This window comes from Condylostylus longicornis, unplaced genomic scaffold (genome assembly GCF_029603195.1).
Source record: "Condylostylus longicornis isolate FDR11 unplaced genomic scaffold, ASM2960319v2 ptg000018l, whole genome shotgun sequence".
NCBI classification, from domain to species: Eukaryota; Metazoa; Arthropoda; class Insecta; order Diptera; family Dolichopodidae; genus Condylostylus; species Condylostylus longicornis.
In genome coordinates this window covers 13,080,448-13,097,502 of record NW_026577987.1, presented here as the reverse complement: position 1 = coordinate 13,097,502, position 17,055 = coordinate 13,080,448, and the positions used below count along the sequence as shown (strand labels likewise).

General features: G+C 23.3%; 3 protein-coding genes and 1 pseudogene across 3 annotated transcripts; 3 read left to right on the top strand and 1 right to left on the bottom strand.

Annotated features, from left to right (window-relative positions):
- Nucleotides 1-1,133: 1,133 nt before the first annotated feature.
- LOC129606496 (neuropeptide FF receptor 2) lies at nucleotides 1,134-5,464 on the top strand. Its single transcript, XM_055516838.1, has 6 exons — nucleotides 1,134-1,255; nucleotides 2,979-3,464; nucleotides 3,549-3,692; nucleotides 4,114-4,458; nucleotides 4,834-5,079; nucleotides 5,444-5,464. Exons 1-6 carry the CDS (start codon nucleotides 1,169-1,171, stop codon nucleotides 5,462-5,464), a joined length of 1,329 nt encoding a protein of 442 aa, XP_055372813.1. The 5' UTR covers nucleotides 1,134-1,168.
- Nucleotides 5,465-5,918: 454 nt separating this feature from the next.
- LOC129606429 (retinol-binding protein pinta-like) lies at nucleotides 5,919-7,182 on the bottom strand. The gene is made up of 3 exons (XM_055516761.1): nucleotides 6,881-7,182; nucleotides 6,426-6,798; nucleotides 5,919-6,340 (listed from the first exon to the last, which is right to left on the bottom strand). The coding sequence occupies exons 1-3, from the start codon at nucleotides 7,180-7,182 to the stop codon at nucleotides 6,077-6,079; spliced, it is 939 nt and encodes a 312-aa protein (XP_055372736.1). The 3' UTR covers nucleotides 5,919-6,076.
- A 1,734-nt stretch (nucleotides 7,183-8,916) lies between these two features.
- Nucleotides 8,917-15,098, top strand: LOC129606495 (uncharacterized). The gene is made up of 11 exons (XM_055516837.1): nucleotides 8,917-9,268; nucleotides 9,648-10,020; nucleotides 10,091-10,344; nucleotides 11,699-11,802; nucleotides 11,860-12,001; nucleotides 12,427-12,493; nucleotides 12,566-12,799; nucleotides 12,892-13,084; nucleotides 13,973-14,240; nucleotides 14,355-14,727; nucleotides 14,811-15,098. The coding sequence occupies exons 1-11, from the start codon at nucleotides 8,967-8,969 to the stop codon at nucleotides 15,069-15,071; spliced, it is 2,571 nt and encodes an 856-aa protein (XP_055372812.1). The 5' UTR covers nucleotides 8,917-8,966; the 3' UTR covers nucleotides 15,072-15,098.
- Nucleotides 11,615-12,248, top strand: LOC129606246 (retinol-binding protein pinta-like; annotated as a pseudogene).
- Nucleotides 15,099-17,055: the final 1,957 nt, after the last annotated feature.

Genomic DNA, 17,055 nt, shown 5'->3' with positions numbered 1-17,055 from the left:
CTGGAAAAAAAAATATGGGTTTTCGCTGATTGCAAAACGTCATGTTTCGATTTATTGACGTATCACAGCAAAGCTTTGCACTGGTATAACAACAACTTACATGTAAAAAAAATTTCCTTTATAATATTTTTTCCTCCAGAAAAATAAAAAATAGAAAAAAATATAAATAAATTATTGTCAATTTTTCTACAATTTTACATCGAAATTTTCCATCTGTCGTTCACTTGTTTGAGGAAAATTATTTTATTTCTTCCTTTTTTTGCACCAGTATTTGGAAACCCCTAAAATTTGTTAAAAAAAAATTAAATAATTTTCCCTATTAAAATTAAATTTGTATTAAAGTGTATAATATGTATATAATATTATAACAAATATTAATGGACCTACATAATAACTAAAAAAATAAGCTTGTTCATAAACACGGTAAATCACGATATACATATAGCGAAAATCACGATGTATACTGCAAATCTAATTTGTTCATAAACATGACTAATTTTTAGCAATATAGCAAAATTAGTATGAGTAACGTAGTTAAATCATATGAACTGCTTTAATTTTACAGAATAATTAAAAATATATTGCATATTCACCATGTTACGTTTTGGCAGTATTGTGTTTTGGAGTAATTGTCCTCCAATATTGCCTTTATGAAAATGTCTATTAATTTCGCATTTTATTTTTCTTTTGCGAAATAAAATTTTTATCTTTGTCTCATATCCTTTTTTTGTTTAAGCTTTTTTGTTATTATAAACTTTTATATTATTCGAATTTTTTTTTTATTATCAAAATGAAAAATATTATAAAATAAATTTTATAAGTGGAAAATGCTATTATAGATAAGACATCAATCATTTTCTTTCATTTTTTTTTTTATTTTGATAAAATATGATTATTAAGAACATTAAATAATTTTTCCTTCAATATTTTATTTTATCCGATATTAATAATTGAATTAGTAATCCTTTATGATCGCGTATACACGTACAAAGTTGTTAGTCGTAATTTGCTTGCTTTCGAAACTTTGTATACCTTTTTTTTAGCTCCGTTAAATTGAGAATATTTTTGAATTCTTTTAATTAATATTAAACAACACTAATTATATTTTGTTTTTCAGAAATTATAATTACAAATTTAAAAAGAATTTATTTTTTAAGGATTTTTACGTATGAATTTAAATGAATTTTTGAAAACCGATCATTTAGATACAAATAATAATTTGCATACGGATTATTTAAATGGAACTAATCTAATGGTAAGATATGAATTAAATAAATAAATTTTTAAATTTATTATTGAAATTATTATGAAAACTAAAATTATTATTGAAATGATTCGGCCAATTAAATTTTAAAAATTGGATGAAAAAATTAAAAAATTATTTTATTAAATACTCGTATTTTCAATTTTGGAAGAAGATCGAATACGAAATTTAGGTGATATAAAAAAAAACTAAAATAGTACACTTTATTTTCAAAAATAAAATAGTTGGTCGTAAAAATAAACTTCTTTATTATTTAAAATATAATTAGTACGTCACAACTTATTGATATTGCCGTCGAATTTATTAAAGTTTAAGACTATTTGGTTATACTGTTATTTGGTTATTATATTTTATATATATATATTTAAAATTTGTACAAAAATTAATGTCAGCGAACATAATTATATTCGAAAATGCTAATTAAAATAGAATAAAGACACTCCCAGTTCTTAAAATGAAATTACCAGTAAAATTGTTGTTAAAATACATTTTTTTATAAATTATAACCAAATTTTTTTTATGTAAATTAGATTATGTGTCCTATTCCATAATTTCAACATCTGTGAATCACGCGTAAAAAATAAAATTAATTATTGTTATTGTAATTTTAATATAGGGTTTTTTGATCTTAATTGCTTTCATTGCCGAAAAAATATTTTCAATCTGAAGTGGTGTGTAACCTATATTGAGCAATATTTATTGCTTTTTTATAATTTTTTTTTTTGTAATTTTGCGGTCCAACCAAAAAAATAAGTGACGTCACGTCGGAAAATTGTACTAAATATACTAACGTATATGAATTTAATTGATCCTTTTGCGTTTTTTTTTTTGCGATAAATTTCATGTTTTTATCTTTATGTATTTTTATAATGACCTGTATACAAAACAATTATAACCGCTACAAGGCATTTCAAATTTGTTTATGCATTTATTGTAGTTTTATCTACATATTCATAATATTGATTCGATTCATATTGATTTCGGATTTATACCTACATACAGTTTTGATAAAAGTCAACAACTTGGAAATTTTCATTTTCAGAACTAAAGCTGAAATTAATCATTTGAAATATCACATAGATTTTTAAGGTAAAATACGAACTTGAGGTATATGAAATTGTTATCTGTACTATTAGATCAAAATGATATTCAAGCATAAAAAATTATTATCAATATAAAATTTTAATGGAATAAATAATCAATTAAGATAATTTATTAAGGGTTATCCTGTTATAAATCCTATAAAGTACAAGGTTATTAAAATTAAATTTATTCAATTATTTTTATATTTCTTTATTAAAATATTTGAAATACTAAATTGCCGATTATTAATTTTGCAATAATTGTGTATTAATTAATAGCATATGTAAAATTCAACAACTTACGATATTTAGGCATGGTTCTATAACATCATGCAGAAGCCCTAGCTTCTAGGAGTAAAAAAAAATTAGAATAAAATAAAATAAAATATGTTTTACTGATTAGATACTGAATAATGAATGAGTATTATTATTATTTATACATCACAAAGTTTTATATTTTATGACATAAAATTTGGTAAGTGGAAAGTAATTTAAGTTTACAGATGTAAACAGATTGAAAACATTTACTACAAACTATAAATAATACATAGAAAGCCTATTGTTACAACATTAAATATAACATTAAATATATAATTATAAATAAAAACTAATTAATTTATTTTTCATAATAGTATGATTTTAGTGATACAGAATTTCCACAAAATAAAATGTGGATAAGATTACCAACATGGGAAATATCGGTTAAAGTTGTTACATTTATTCCAATTATAATACTTGGATCATTTGGGAATATAACATTATTAAATATAATAATAAGAAATCGTGCACTTAAAACACCAACAAATTTATTAATAGCTAATATGGCAGCTGCTGATACTGCAATAATATTAATATGTCCAATAATGTTTATGTTTCATGATTTTTATCAAAATTATCAAATGGGTGCAATCGGTTGTAAATTAGAAGGTTTTTTAGAAGGTGTTTTATTAATTACAGCTGTATTAAATTTATGTGCAGTTAGTTATGATCGTTTAACAGCTATTGTTTTACCAATGGAATCAAGATTAACAATAAAAGGTACAAAAATAGTAATGGTATGTACATGGTTAGCTGGAATTTTATTAGCAATGCCATTAGCTATATATAGAATATATGTGGTAAGTGAAATTAAAAAAAAAAATATGTATATTTAAAATATATATAAAATTATTAAATGTATAATTAATTTTATTTGTTTTCAGAAACGACAATTCAAAAATTTTGTGGAAACTTATTGTAAGGAAAATACAACAATTTTGCCAAAATATTGGCATGTATTAATTGCAGCTTTGGTTTGGTTTCCATTGTTTGTTATGATTGTTTCATATTCGGCCATTTTTCATAAGGTAAAATAAATTAATATGATAAATATTTTTGTTTTCTTTCATGAAGTTTGATACATGAATTGATTTTATTTTAATTTAGACATTAACTTTATATGCTAGTCCAAAATAAATGTGTGAATATGTATGTAAAAGTTATGTTATAAATTTTGTGAGGCGAAATTGCATTTATTCATTCGGAGTCGCCTTACATTTAATTAATATTTTCAAATTAAATTAATTTGTTAATTTTATGGTTGTTGTTATTTGCTATTTTGTGAAATATATTTATAACTAAAATTGTAAAATTGCCATATTATTTTGTTTCAAGAGCTTTTGCACGAAAGATTACTATTGTTACGAGTATATTACTTCGGTTATCAAATATTGCTAGAACAGTTTTTCGAAAAACAACTTAATTTTTTTTTTATTATTGTATTTTCAGTTGGATCATTATGAGAAACAAGTACTTAAAAAAGAACATCCATTATGTGTTTCATATAAAAAAAAAGTGGCTAAAACATTATTTACTATTGTAATTACATTTGTTTTATTACGTGTACCATTTACTGTACTTGTATTTTTCCGATATGAAATGCAATTACAAAATTGGTCAAATGAAATATCATATGGTTTTCAAATATTATGGTATTCATCACATTATTTAATATTTTTGAATGCTGCAATTAATCCCATTATATACGGAATGAATAATGATAATTTTCGACGAGCATACAATCAAACACCAATATTTTCATTTTGTTGTAAACCTAAAATTAATACGAACGAAGTAAGTATAGGGGATTTTCAAAAAATTCAATTCTAATTTGGATTTTAATATATAAAGCATTTTCGATAATTCTCTAATATAATAAAGAAGAACGTTCGAAATGCGTAATATAGTTAAAGCTTTCTACAGCATATTTTTAAAAATTTTTATAATTGTTAAAAAAATTTAAGGTACATAAATGTTATACAAATCTGAAAAATTTAAATATAATTAGCTCCTGTAGATATGTTATGTAATTATGCGGAAAAAAAAAATAATTTTAAGATTTAAATTAGAATTTTAATTACATATTTGAATTATCGAAAATTCCCAAGCAATTGCAATTTAATATTTATTTATAATATTAATAATGTAATCTATTTTGTATAATTGTAGAAAAAGAAAATTCAGCCTGTACGTTCACCCTGTAAAACTGGTACTAAACAAATAAATAAAGTTACTAATAAAATTGTTGAAGTTTTACCAAATATATCGGAAAAATGTGAACAAAATATTCCAATTGATAGAAGTAAAAGTACAAAAATTACACAATTAAATATTTTAACAAAATCTAATATTGATGTTAATGTTGATGGTGGTGGTAATAATGGTACCAGAATGCCAAAAGATAAACAAAAAACTGTGGAAAATTTAAAAAATTTGAAAAATTAAAATAATCAATAATTTCAATTAAAACAAAAAAAATATAAAAATGAATTTATTTTCGTTAATTTTGTAAATTTTCTTTAATTGTAAATTATTCAAATAAAGTATTTATTTAATTATATATACATATATTCTTAAATAATTTTTGATATTTTTTCTTTTCTTGTTCAAATAACACCTGAAATATAATGAAAAACCGTATAGGTCCAAGGACTTTTCTCAAAGAATTATTAAAATTGTTATACGTATATATGTGTATATATAACAATTTTTTAATAATATAACGTAGCGACATATGTAAATTTATTTGATATTCAAGATAATTCTTACATACAGACAGGCATTAGCAGATTGTTTATGAACAAATTTTAATTTACTAATTTCAACATAATTTTTTAATTAATTAATTTCAATTAATTAATTTGTCATTTACAATTTGTGAACTATTCATATATCATATTTATATAATGACAATTTTTGGAAATGACGAAACTTTCTTTTTGGCAACTTTTAATAATTTAGTAATACTTTAATTATTGACATACATATTCGTACATGTATAAAATTATTATGTGAAAATTAATGTATTAAAAATTAAATATTGCAATAATATTACGTCAGTGCACTTATTTTATTTTGAAAAATAGAAAATTATTTAAATATTTAAATAGTATTATGCAAAATTTGTTAGATACTTGATAGAACCCATAAAAATTATATATGTACATATGTATTTTAGCTACATATGTACATATATAATTTTACATTTTAATTTTGATGATATATTTAATTAATTATTAATAAAGCATTGATGAGTATTAAAAAATTAAGAATTCTCAATTAATAAATTATAATTTAGATATAAAACTATTTAATAAGTAGTTAACGCTCATAATATGAGCATCAACAAAATAATATTTATATTTAATAATTAAATAAGTTCTAGATTTAATATAGAATCATTAGTTTTTAATTAATCAAATTCAATTTTACGAAATGATCCATCAATTCCGAAATTAGTCATTTTGCATGATTCAAATGTACTATTTTTAAATTTTTCTTCCATAACATAACAATCTTCTTCAATAAAATAATCTTTATATTCTAGAAATTTTGTTATCCAATAATTATTTATATCTTCTGCTGATCCACCATTTCCACCATATTCTTCCGGTAAAATATCTTTTAAAATATATGGATGTAATGCAATTTCTTTAGAACCTTGTGCTATAACAACCTACAAGCAAAAAAAAAAAACAGTTTATAATTATACAATAAAATATAATTACTTCTGTAGAATATACATATATAGATATACTTACACGATCTTTATTTTTAGAACTTATTAAAGGTTTAAAAATATTATATAAAGTTTCAAAGCCAGTTGGTGTATTTATAAAATAAAATCCTTTTTGTCTTATTGGCATACCATTTTCATAATATGTTGCAAATTTTTTCACAAATGCAACATCAATATGAAATAAATGTTGTGCTGAAACATTTCCTAAATCTAAAACTTCAATTAGACCCGATACAACAGCATTATCATTTTCAATTAAATATATATCAGCAATAATTGTTCCAACTTTTATAATATCAGAAAATTTTATTTTATTTGGATCATAACTTCCTGGTCTAATTATATGTACAATTGGACCACCTTCACCATGTGGTTTTATTAATGGTAGAACGATCCTTTTTAATAATAAGAAAAAAAAAAGATTAGTATAAAAAAGACGTAGATACTTTCATTTTTATTTTTTTATTAATTTCTTACCCTTGCTTTAAAATATTTAAAAGAATCGGATCATCGGATCGTCGATTTGTATAGAGTTCTTCTAAATTTGCTTTTAATAAATAATATCTTTCTAATTTTTCTTTTGATCTCTCCAAACTATGTTTACAACCACGTAAAAATGCCACTAAAAATTGATCTGATATTCTTGATTTAAAATTTTTTTGTTTTTCAGCCCAAATTTTTAAATTTTTAATATCATCTTTTAAACGATTTGGCACTTCATTTAATTCTTCTTTAGCTATTTTAATTAATACTGGTGATAATTCTCGTAAAGATGACATAATAGATGCTTAACTAAAAATCAACTGAATTCGACTTTTTTTAACTTTATAAAAGAAAATTACAGAAAACAATGAAAATTTATTATACATACTTAATATATAAGAGCTTATTTTAATTAAATTAGTATTACAGTAGTAAACGTAGATAAATATAAAATATATATATATGTTATTATAATTATTGATTTTGGATCAAAAAAGCAAATACAACTATCTTTAAAAATAATAATAATAAAAAAAATTGATTGCCAAAGATTAAAAACCAAATGAATATTGGATTAGATAAAATTAAGAAATTGATTTTCTTATATAATTCAATTATCTTTCATAAATAAATTAAATAAATTCTTATTTATTAGTAATATATACATACATATATGTATGTAAGTAAAGCTTGATAAAGATAATCTATAAAATATAATCGAAAAATTTGATATGAATGTAAAAATCAAGAAAAACTTTTTTTTTTGACTTATAATTAGTCAAAATTATAGAATATGGCAATGGCTCATGGCCGTCTCGCGAAATTAAACCTAATCATCAGTCTATTCCATTCAGCTACTAAAATTGTATTGCTAACAATATTAAGTTGTAATTTTATACGAATTTTCTTAATGAATTGATATGATTAAAATATGCAGTTGAGGTCTGCACAATCTAACTTTCCCAAATAATTTAAAAATAATTCATTTTGGTACTTGAACCAAAATAATACATAAACTCCTAAAATAGTCAAATTTATATAACACCGAAGCTTGAACGAAATTAGGAATAACCTTGACTTCAAAAATATAATAACACTGCACTGATAAACAGATTGCAAATTCAGAAATTACGACTCATAAATTGTTGTTATACTGCAATATGGTATTAATACTTACAGGTCAGAAATATTAGTACTGCCACAATTATATTGCGCTGTAGTACAAATAGCTGAATGGCTATTAATGTATTAATTAAGCTAAACATTAAAATTTTATTTTCAACTATATTGACGTTTTTTTTATATTGTAGGCAATTGAATACAATTTAGAACTTTGTACTTAAAGAAATTTTTTTTATTTATTTAAAAGAAATGAATGGATCGTTTGCAATTAGTAAGCTTTTTTGTAGAAGGTCAGTAAATGTTTCTATATTACTGGCAGGTAGAAGTAAAATTTCCTGACTTTGGAGATAGAACGATTCTGTTAAATTCCCATTTTTTTTCGCAAAATTAGAAAAACTCATTAAATAGAAGGTTTAACTACGAGTATAACTTTGTTTTTAACACGTATATTAAATTAAAAGAAATTGACATACTGCAAAATAAAATCATGTATTTTTAATGTGACTCAAACACCATGAAGCAGAGAGTCTAACTTAAAGTTTAATTCATGCAACATGTCCAGATAATTTTTGCAACCTTTTTCTAGTATTTAAGATTAGTATTGCTTAAGTACATATGATTGCTTCATTTGCAATTTTGTTTATAGAATAAAAATGATTAACAAATATTCAAAAATTCATTAACAAAATTGTCAAAAACGTAACCCTTAATATTTTTTATATACACTTAACACTTTACATGATATACGATCACATATCATACAAAATTATCAAATTATATTTTGATTATAATTATCAAATCATACATATATATATTTATATCTTTATGCCCGATTTCATAAATTGTAGATAATTGATTAGGAAATTGCTAACATGAATATTAAGTGTTAATATTAGTATAAAGTTTGATTTTAGTAAAAGAAGTTCTAGAAAATATTTGAAAAGCAAAGAAATATAAGATGGCAAATATAAGATCTCTTCCTCCGGCTTTAGCTAAAAAGGCAGCTGAAGAATTAGGTGAAGTACCATCAAGAATTCAAGAAGATTTGCAAGCTCTAAAAGATTGGATCGAAAAGCAACCACATCTTAAAGCGAGAACTTCAGATCAATTTTTAATAGCATTTTTGCGTGGCTGCAAATATAGTTTAGAACGTACTAAAGAAAAATTAGATAAATTTTACAGTTTAAGGGCTGGCATACAGGATATATTTCGTAATCGAGTAACCGACGATCCAAAATGTTTAGAAATTTTAAGAACAACGTAAGTGATATTTTTATTAAAATAATTTTTTATATTGCAACTATTCCTATAGTTCTTATCTCTTAAATAAACGGAGTAAATGCTAAGTTCATCTACAGACGGATGTGAATAAATGTTTCTTCAGAAAATTAATTCAAGTTATGAATTTACGATTACAAATAAAATCCAATTACGAATCGAAAAGTTTTGCGAATTTTTGATATAATTGACAAATAAGCTGGCAAAGCACCCAAAAATACCCATAAATTACAAAATTTAAAAGTGATTTAACGGCAAATCAATATTTTTTTCCGACTCTTGATTTCTTGCGATTATTGTTGTACTATAATAATTATGATTCAAATTTTTATTGTAATATTGTTTAAAATTGTTTTTCCAGTGTAGCTTTTCCATTGCCGAAAACTATAGGCGAAGATGGTCCAAGAATACGTTTAACCCGCTCTGGCCAATATGATCCTGACAAATATACTTTTGCAGAAATTGTAAAAGTACAAACTATTATAACAGAAATAGAAATGTTGGAAGATGATAATTTTGTTGTAGCTGGATGCATTGAAATTTTAGATTTGGCTAATGTTACTAAAAAACATTTACTTCATTTGGATTTAAATGTAATGAAAAAAGTTTCTGTTTATAGTGATAAAGCAATGCCAGTTAGACAAAAAGGTGTTCACTTTATCAATTTGCCAAATGGATTCTTTAAAGTTTTCAATATTATAAAAGCTTTCCAGAGTGAAAAAATCAAAAGACGGGTACGAAAGATTTTCCATTTAAATTAAGTATGAAAATTTTTTAGTATTGTCACAATGCTTCTTTTTTTAGATATTTGTTCATAATGAGAGAAATATGGAATCTTTATACGAGCATATTTCACAAGATTATTTGCCAGTTGAATACGGTGGAAATAATGGTACAATTTCAGATATTATAGATTATTGGGAGAAAAAAATTATTGAGTATCGTGATTATTTTATTGAGGAAGACAATTATGGGTCAAATGAAAAATTAAGAATTGGAACACCAATTGATTTTAATTCATATTTTGGAATCGATGGATCATTTAGGAAATTGGAAATTGATTAACCATAATTTTGGAAATAGTAAAATAAATATTAAGTAGTAAAAAAATATATAATGAGTACAATGATGTATTGTTCACATGGGATTGAGATAATTATAAAGATGAGAAACACTATCAATTCAACTCTTTGAATTTGTATTTAGTCCCAAAGTATGAAAAATATGCAATTTCGTTAGCTAGAAGGAAACTAGAAGCTAAAAATTTCTTAGTACCATCCAAAAGTTCATTTCAAATAATTTTAAGTTCATTATTGCAAAATCTAAAGTAAAAACTTGTAATAAATAGAGCAAAAGTATAAAAATTACTTTTTAAATAATAAAAGTCACTGAAAACTATTTTGTATGCAAAATATCACTGAATGAAGCAATTATTAAGAATATTAGAACGTCAGAACTATAAAAACATATTAGAACATTTTGCAGTGCAGTTTGCAGCGCATTAGCATCACACACATTTGCATATAATAAATTTCGCCACTTCTCTTTTGCACCAGAAAATTATTCGATAATTTTATGGACCAATCTTTTTATTAAACGCAAAATAAAAAAGTTTTGATTCTTAAATAGTTTAGAATATTTTTTTCGAAAGTTTACCATCTGGCTGTCCGTTTATCGAAGCGGTAACTCTAAATAGCCCTTAAGTTTTAGGTTAACTAAATTTTCAAAATTGCTTAAAAGGTATAACCCTGATAATTTTTATTCGATCGAGATACAAGTTAAAGTACTGCTGCCATGCTATTCCAAATAAAAATAATTTATACATATCCAGGAAACTTTGAAGCACATTTCTATTTTCATTGTTCCGAAACAGAAAAAAGGAATAGTTGTGTTAGTGTGAGTCCTGAGAAAACTTAAAAAATAGTTTTGTCATGAAAATTTGCAGAAACCTACGTTATATTGTTGTAACAATGTTATACCATTCTAAAAAAATTCGTTAACACCTATTATATGAACTTTCTGGGTGCTATTTTAACTGTTAAAAAACATTTGTACAGGTATCATAGAGTTCAAATAGTGAACTTAATTTTTTATCGTTCTTTTAATAATTCCAAAGTTTGTAATAATTTTAACATTCTAAGTATACTTAGGCTTTATTACATGCAATTCAATTTGAAATTGCATTTAACAGTTATTAGTTATGTAAAGTGTAATTTAAAGATAATAACGGTTATGATAAGATGGAGATTACAATATCAAGTAATTAAATGGCTTTTATCTTTATCATTTTACTTGAGCATTCAGAACAATATTGATAATAACATTAAAGCCAATATTGGACAGATTTTTTATTAAACTTCAGTTAGCGTGGGTAAATTGGTTTGAAAACAATTATTTATTTTTCTTCTAAAGAATGATTGAATTAAGACAACTTCCGTCAGCTTTAGCTAAAAAAGCAGCTGAAGAATTAGATGAAGTACCATCAAGAATTCAAGATGATCTTCAAGCTCTAAAAAGTTGGATTTAGAAGCAACCACATCTTAAAGCAAGAACTTCAGATCAATTTTTAATAGCATTTCTGCGTGGCTGCCAATATAGTTTAGAACGTGCTAAAGAAAAAATAGATAAATTTTATAGTTTAAGAGCTGGTCTTCGAGAAATTTTTCGTAACCGTAAAACCGATAATCAAAAAATTTTAGAACTTTTAAGAGCAGGGTAAAATATATATTTTATATACAAAATAATATTGTATGTATTGTAATATAACAAAAATATAACTGTAATAAGTGAGAAGCCAATACTTTAAATGCTCTAACTGTAGCAAATGGTAAAAGGGACATGCAGTTTTTTATATTGTTTAACGGGTTCAAAATTTTATACTTCATTTCACGTAGTCCTCTTGTTTTAAGAAGTTTTTCTGTTATATTCATGAGGAAAATGGTATGAAATGAAGTGTCAACCATTTATCAATCAGTTTGTGTTTTATCAATTAGTTTGAATCAGTGGAACTGAACTGCACTAATAAGACTCTTAAATTTTAATTTCCAATTGAAAAATTGCAAACTTTGCAACAAAATAAAAGACTATTTAATTTTTATCTCTACGTTTTTTTATATCATAATTTTTCTAATAAAATTTAGATCGACATTACCATTACCCAATACCATACAAGAAGATGGCCCAAGAATAAGATTAACACGTTTTGGAGTATGTGATCCAAATGAATATAGTTTTGAAGAGCTTATTAGTTTTCAAACTATTATCAATGAAATTTAATTACTTGATGATGATAATTTAATTGTTGCCGGTACAATTGAAATATTGGATGCTGCGAATGTTTCTAAAAAACATTTTTTAAGTTTTGATTTGAATATAGCGAAAAAAATTTCAGTTTATGGTGAAAAAGCGGTACCAGTACGACAAAAAGGTATTTATTTTATTAATTTACCAAATTGGTTCTTCCAGTTGTATGAAATGTTAAAAAACTTTCAAAGTGAAAAAATTAGAAATCGTGTAAGTTTCGTATCCTTTGATTCAATTTGTTTTTCTTTTTTTTTTTGTATAAAAAATAGTGATGTATTTTATACTTTTTTCATACATTTCAGATGTTTCTTTATAGTGAGAACAACATTGAATCGTTATATGAAAATATTCCAAAAAAATATTTACCTGTTGAATATGGTGGCGAAAATGGTACAATTCCAGATATTATCGATTATTGGGAGAGAAAATTTATTGAGTATCGTGATTATTTTAATGAGGAAGAGAATTATGGATCAAATGAAAAATTAAGAATTGGTAAACCAATTGATTTTGATTCATATTTCGGGATTGATGGATCATTTAGGAAATTAGAGATTGATTAAAAATAAAAAATGTAAAAAATGTAAAATGCGAATAAAATTTTACATTAATTTATTAAATTTATTATTAATAATTATGAATACAATAATTATGAGAAGTTTACCTAACTTTTTTCGACAGATAAATGAATAAACTTTGAATTTCATTTTCAAATAACTCAGAATTTTATGTTACAGTTTCGCTTGAACTGATTAACATTAAAATTAGTGTCCAAATTTTTATAGTGGTTTAATTAATTAATTAATTTTTGGAATAAAATTGAGTTCTCATAACAATTAATAACAATAAAATAATTAACGCACCAAATTTCTAGAGAACGGATCAGTAGATTTTTTGGAAGAATCTAGCTTTAGCATCCGGATCTATATTAGAACTATATATTAGAAGATAATATATACATAATTAGGCACTTTAGTTTCCGGTTTCAAAATAAATTTAATTCTTAAATAATTATAAATAAATTAAAATTCTTAAGAAATTTTTTTGGAAATATTCATGTGTTTTTGGTAACATGCTAACATATAAACTTCTTTATACACATATATTTTCGAAATATTTTAAATATTCATAAATAGATTAAATATAATTTATGTATACATATACATAAGAGTTTAAGATAATGAATTTTACGATAATTTAATTAATCTTATAATTTATAATATAAAGATAAGAGATATTGGTTAGAAAGTGTTATATTTTCAGTTCAATTTAATAAAAGTAAACTTTTATATTTGAAAATTTCAGTATTTTAGTTAATATTTTTTAAAATTATAAGTTGAATATATGAAATGGCAAATATAAGATCTCTTCCTCCGGCTTTAGCTAAAAAAGCATCTGAAGAATTAGGTGAAGTACCATCAAGAATTCAAGAAGATCTTCAGGTTCTAAAAGATTGGATTGAAAAGCAACCACATCTTAAAGCAAGAACTTCAGATCAATTTTTAATAGCATTTTTACGTGGCTGCAAATATAGTTTAGAACGTGCTAAAGAAAAAATAGATAAATTTTATAGTTTAAGATCCGGTATACAAAATGTATTGCAATGTCGTAGAACTGATGATCAAAAAATTTTAGAAATTTTAAGAACAAGGTAAATAAATATTATGAATTATATGTGTATATACCATTAAAATATTTACGATAACGGATGTTTGTTAGTTTGTGCAAGTAATTATTATTTAATTTTTCTTGTATATAATTTTAGTGCAATTCTACCATTACCAAAAACTATAGGTGATGATGGACCATTAATACGTATATCACGTTTTGGTAAATGTGATCCAGATAAATATAGTTTTGTAGATACTGTTAAAGTTCAAACAATAATAAATGAAATACTTTTATTGGAAAATGATAATTATATTGTGGCTGGATGCATTGAAATTTTAGATTTTATTGATATTTCATCAAAACATATTCTTAATATGGATTTAAATATAATGAAAAAGATATCTGTATACAGTGAGAATGCAATGCCTTTACGACGTAAAGGTTTTCATTTTGTTAATTTAACTAGTAGTTTCTTTAAAATATTTAATATTGTTAAGAATTTTCAAAGTGAAAAAACTAGAAGTCGTGTAAGTTATATGTATATAAAATTGTGTTTGCATAATTTTTGAAAATTATAATGGATATTATTTTAAATTATATTTTTTTTAAGATATGCGTTCATAGTGAAAGGAATATGGAATCACTATATGAAAAAATTCCTAAAGAATATTTACCAGTTGAGTATGGTGGAAATAATGGTACAATTCCAGATATTATCGAATATTGGGAGAGAAAATTTAATGAATATCGTGATTATTTTATTGAGGAAGACAATTATGGGTCAAATGAAAATTTAAGAATTGGAACACCAATTGATTTTAATTCATATTTTGGAGTTGATGGATCATTTAGGAAATTGGAAATTGATTAATTTTTTGAATTATTACTTACTTTATGTACATATGTATATGTATATCTAAATATTCGAAATTTCTTTAATAGTCTTAAGAAAACACATTGTATATGTATAAAAAGGGGTCAATCGTTTGAAATTTTATGCCAATTTGAATATATTTTCAAAAAAAAAATTTCTGTTCATTTTTGCAATATTAAAATTGTTGTACAATGACAGAAACCTATAGTTTTAAGCTTTTACTTTAATTCAGTAATATAATACGAGTATAATTGTTTTGGGGTATTGACTAAAAATCTACATAAATATTTTAATTGAATCAGGTTGGTTTTTTATTACTTCATGAATTTCTGTGAGAGGTGAAACCCATATTCAGTACTATGAGTAATTGTGGAAAAAGTTTTTTAAAAGAAATAATTTAATATTATTTCCTACAAATACATATATATGTATATATATATATTTATATGTGTAAAGATTCATAATTAATTAATGAGATTTAATTTATTATTAATAATTTTCAAATTTATATTTATATGTATGTATGTATTTTAAAATTCATGTTAAAGTAATTTTTATAATTATTCATGTTAATATTTTATTTGGATTCAAAACTCGATTGAAAATTACCAAAATAAAAACAGTCTTTGTTAGAAGATTTGAAATGAAAAAAATTTTCTCGATAAAATTCCGAAACTTTCCGCAGTAACAAAAATCAGGAATGCACCAAAATTAATAAAATTGACCATAAAAAGGGCCAAAAAATCAAATATTGAATTTTAAATTGATAAATTGAATTATTGAATAAAGAGAATTTCTTTCAATTCGAAAAATATACTTTATTGGTGTGCTTATATGTATACATATGTATATATTATATAAGGGCCCTCAAAATCGCACCCAGATATTGAAATTTCACCCAGAAAATAAATTTCTATAACTTTGGAATTGTTGACGACTTATATAAACTTTAATTTTAAAAAAAAAACACACACATAAAGAAGTCTAGTAGGAGTTCGAATAATTTCAGAACTGAAACATAGCATTCGGAACGAGATTGCTGTATGAGCGAGTCTTTGAAAATTTTTGATTATTTAATAACTTTTATTGTAAAATTTTATGCGCTTCATATATTTGATAATTTTTTAATAAAGTGCGTATGTACAGCGCACGAAAGAGTTTTACATAAATTTATTTATACATAAGTACGTATATAATAAAGATTGGATATGAATTACATACAAGCATAAAAATTGTTGTAATGCAATTTAAAATTTTTTTAGTATTCTCTTTTAAAATAGATTCGTAAAAATCAATTTTTATGTTAAAATATTTTCTTTCTTTTTTTTTTTTTTGCTTTTTTGGAAATTTTAAGAAAATTCTGAAACTTTTTTAATAATTCCTATGAAAGAAATTAAATACTAGATTCTAAAAATTCTAAAAATAGTATGAAAAAAAAAGAGAGCAACTAAATGGAAAAATTAGTGTTTTCAAATTTTGCGGATAATCCAATTTTTTAGGAAAATTATAAACTTAAATATTGCCTGAAACACGAAAAGGAGATTTTGATTTTAAATATTTGTAAAGAAGGCTAGACTATCTAGGGCTAGACTATACGTATGTGAAAATTTCTTATAAGAAAATCAATTTTAAATATTTAAGGAATTTTTTATATTAATGGTTTCTTATGAAAATTAGACAAATTCTCGAATTATAATTGTTATTTCGAATTTTATGGAATTAAAAATTTAATTTTGAAAATATTTAACATGCTTAGACAATTGTCAACAATTTCTAACAATTTTAATAACTTCTTAAAGGAGTTTTTTTTTTAAATCTGTAAGTATAAATCCGATGAAAATGGTCAAGTTTACAATTACTGCACCTTCAAACCATTAATATTAATTTCACGTCCTTATGTTTCAAGTTTACAATTACTGCACCTTCAAACCATTAATATTAATTTCACGTCCTTATCAATACATAAATTTACGTATTTAAC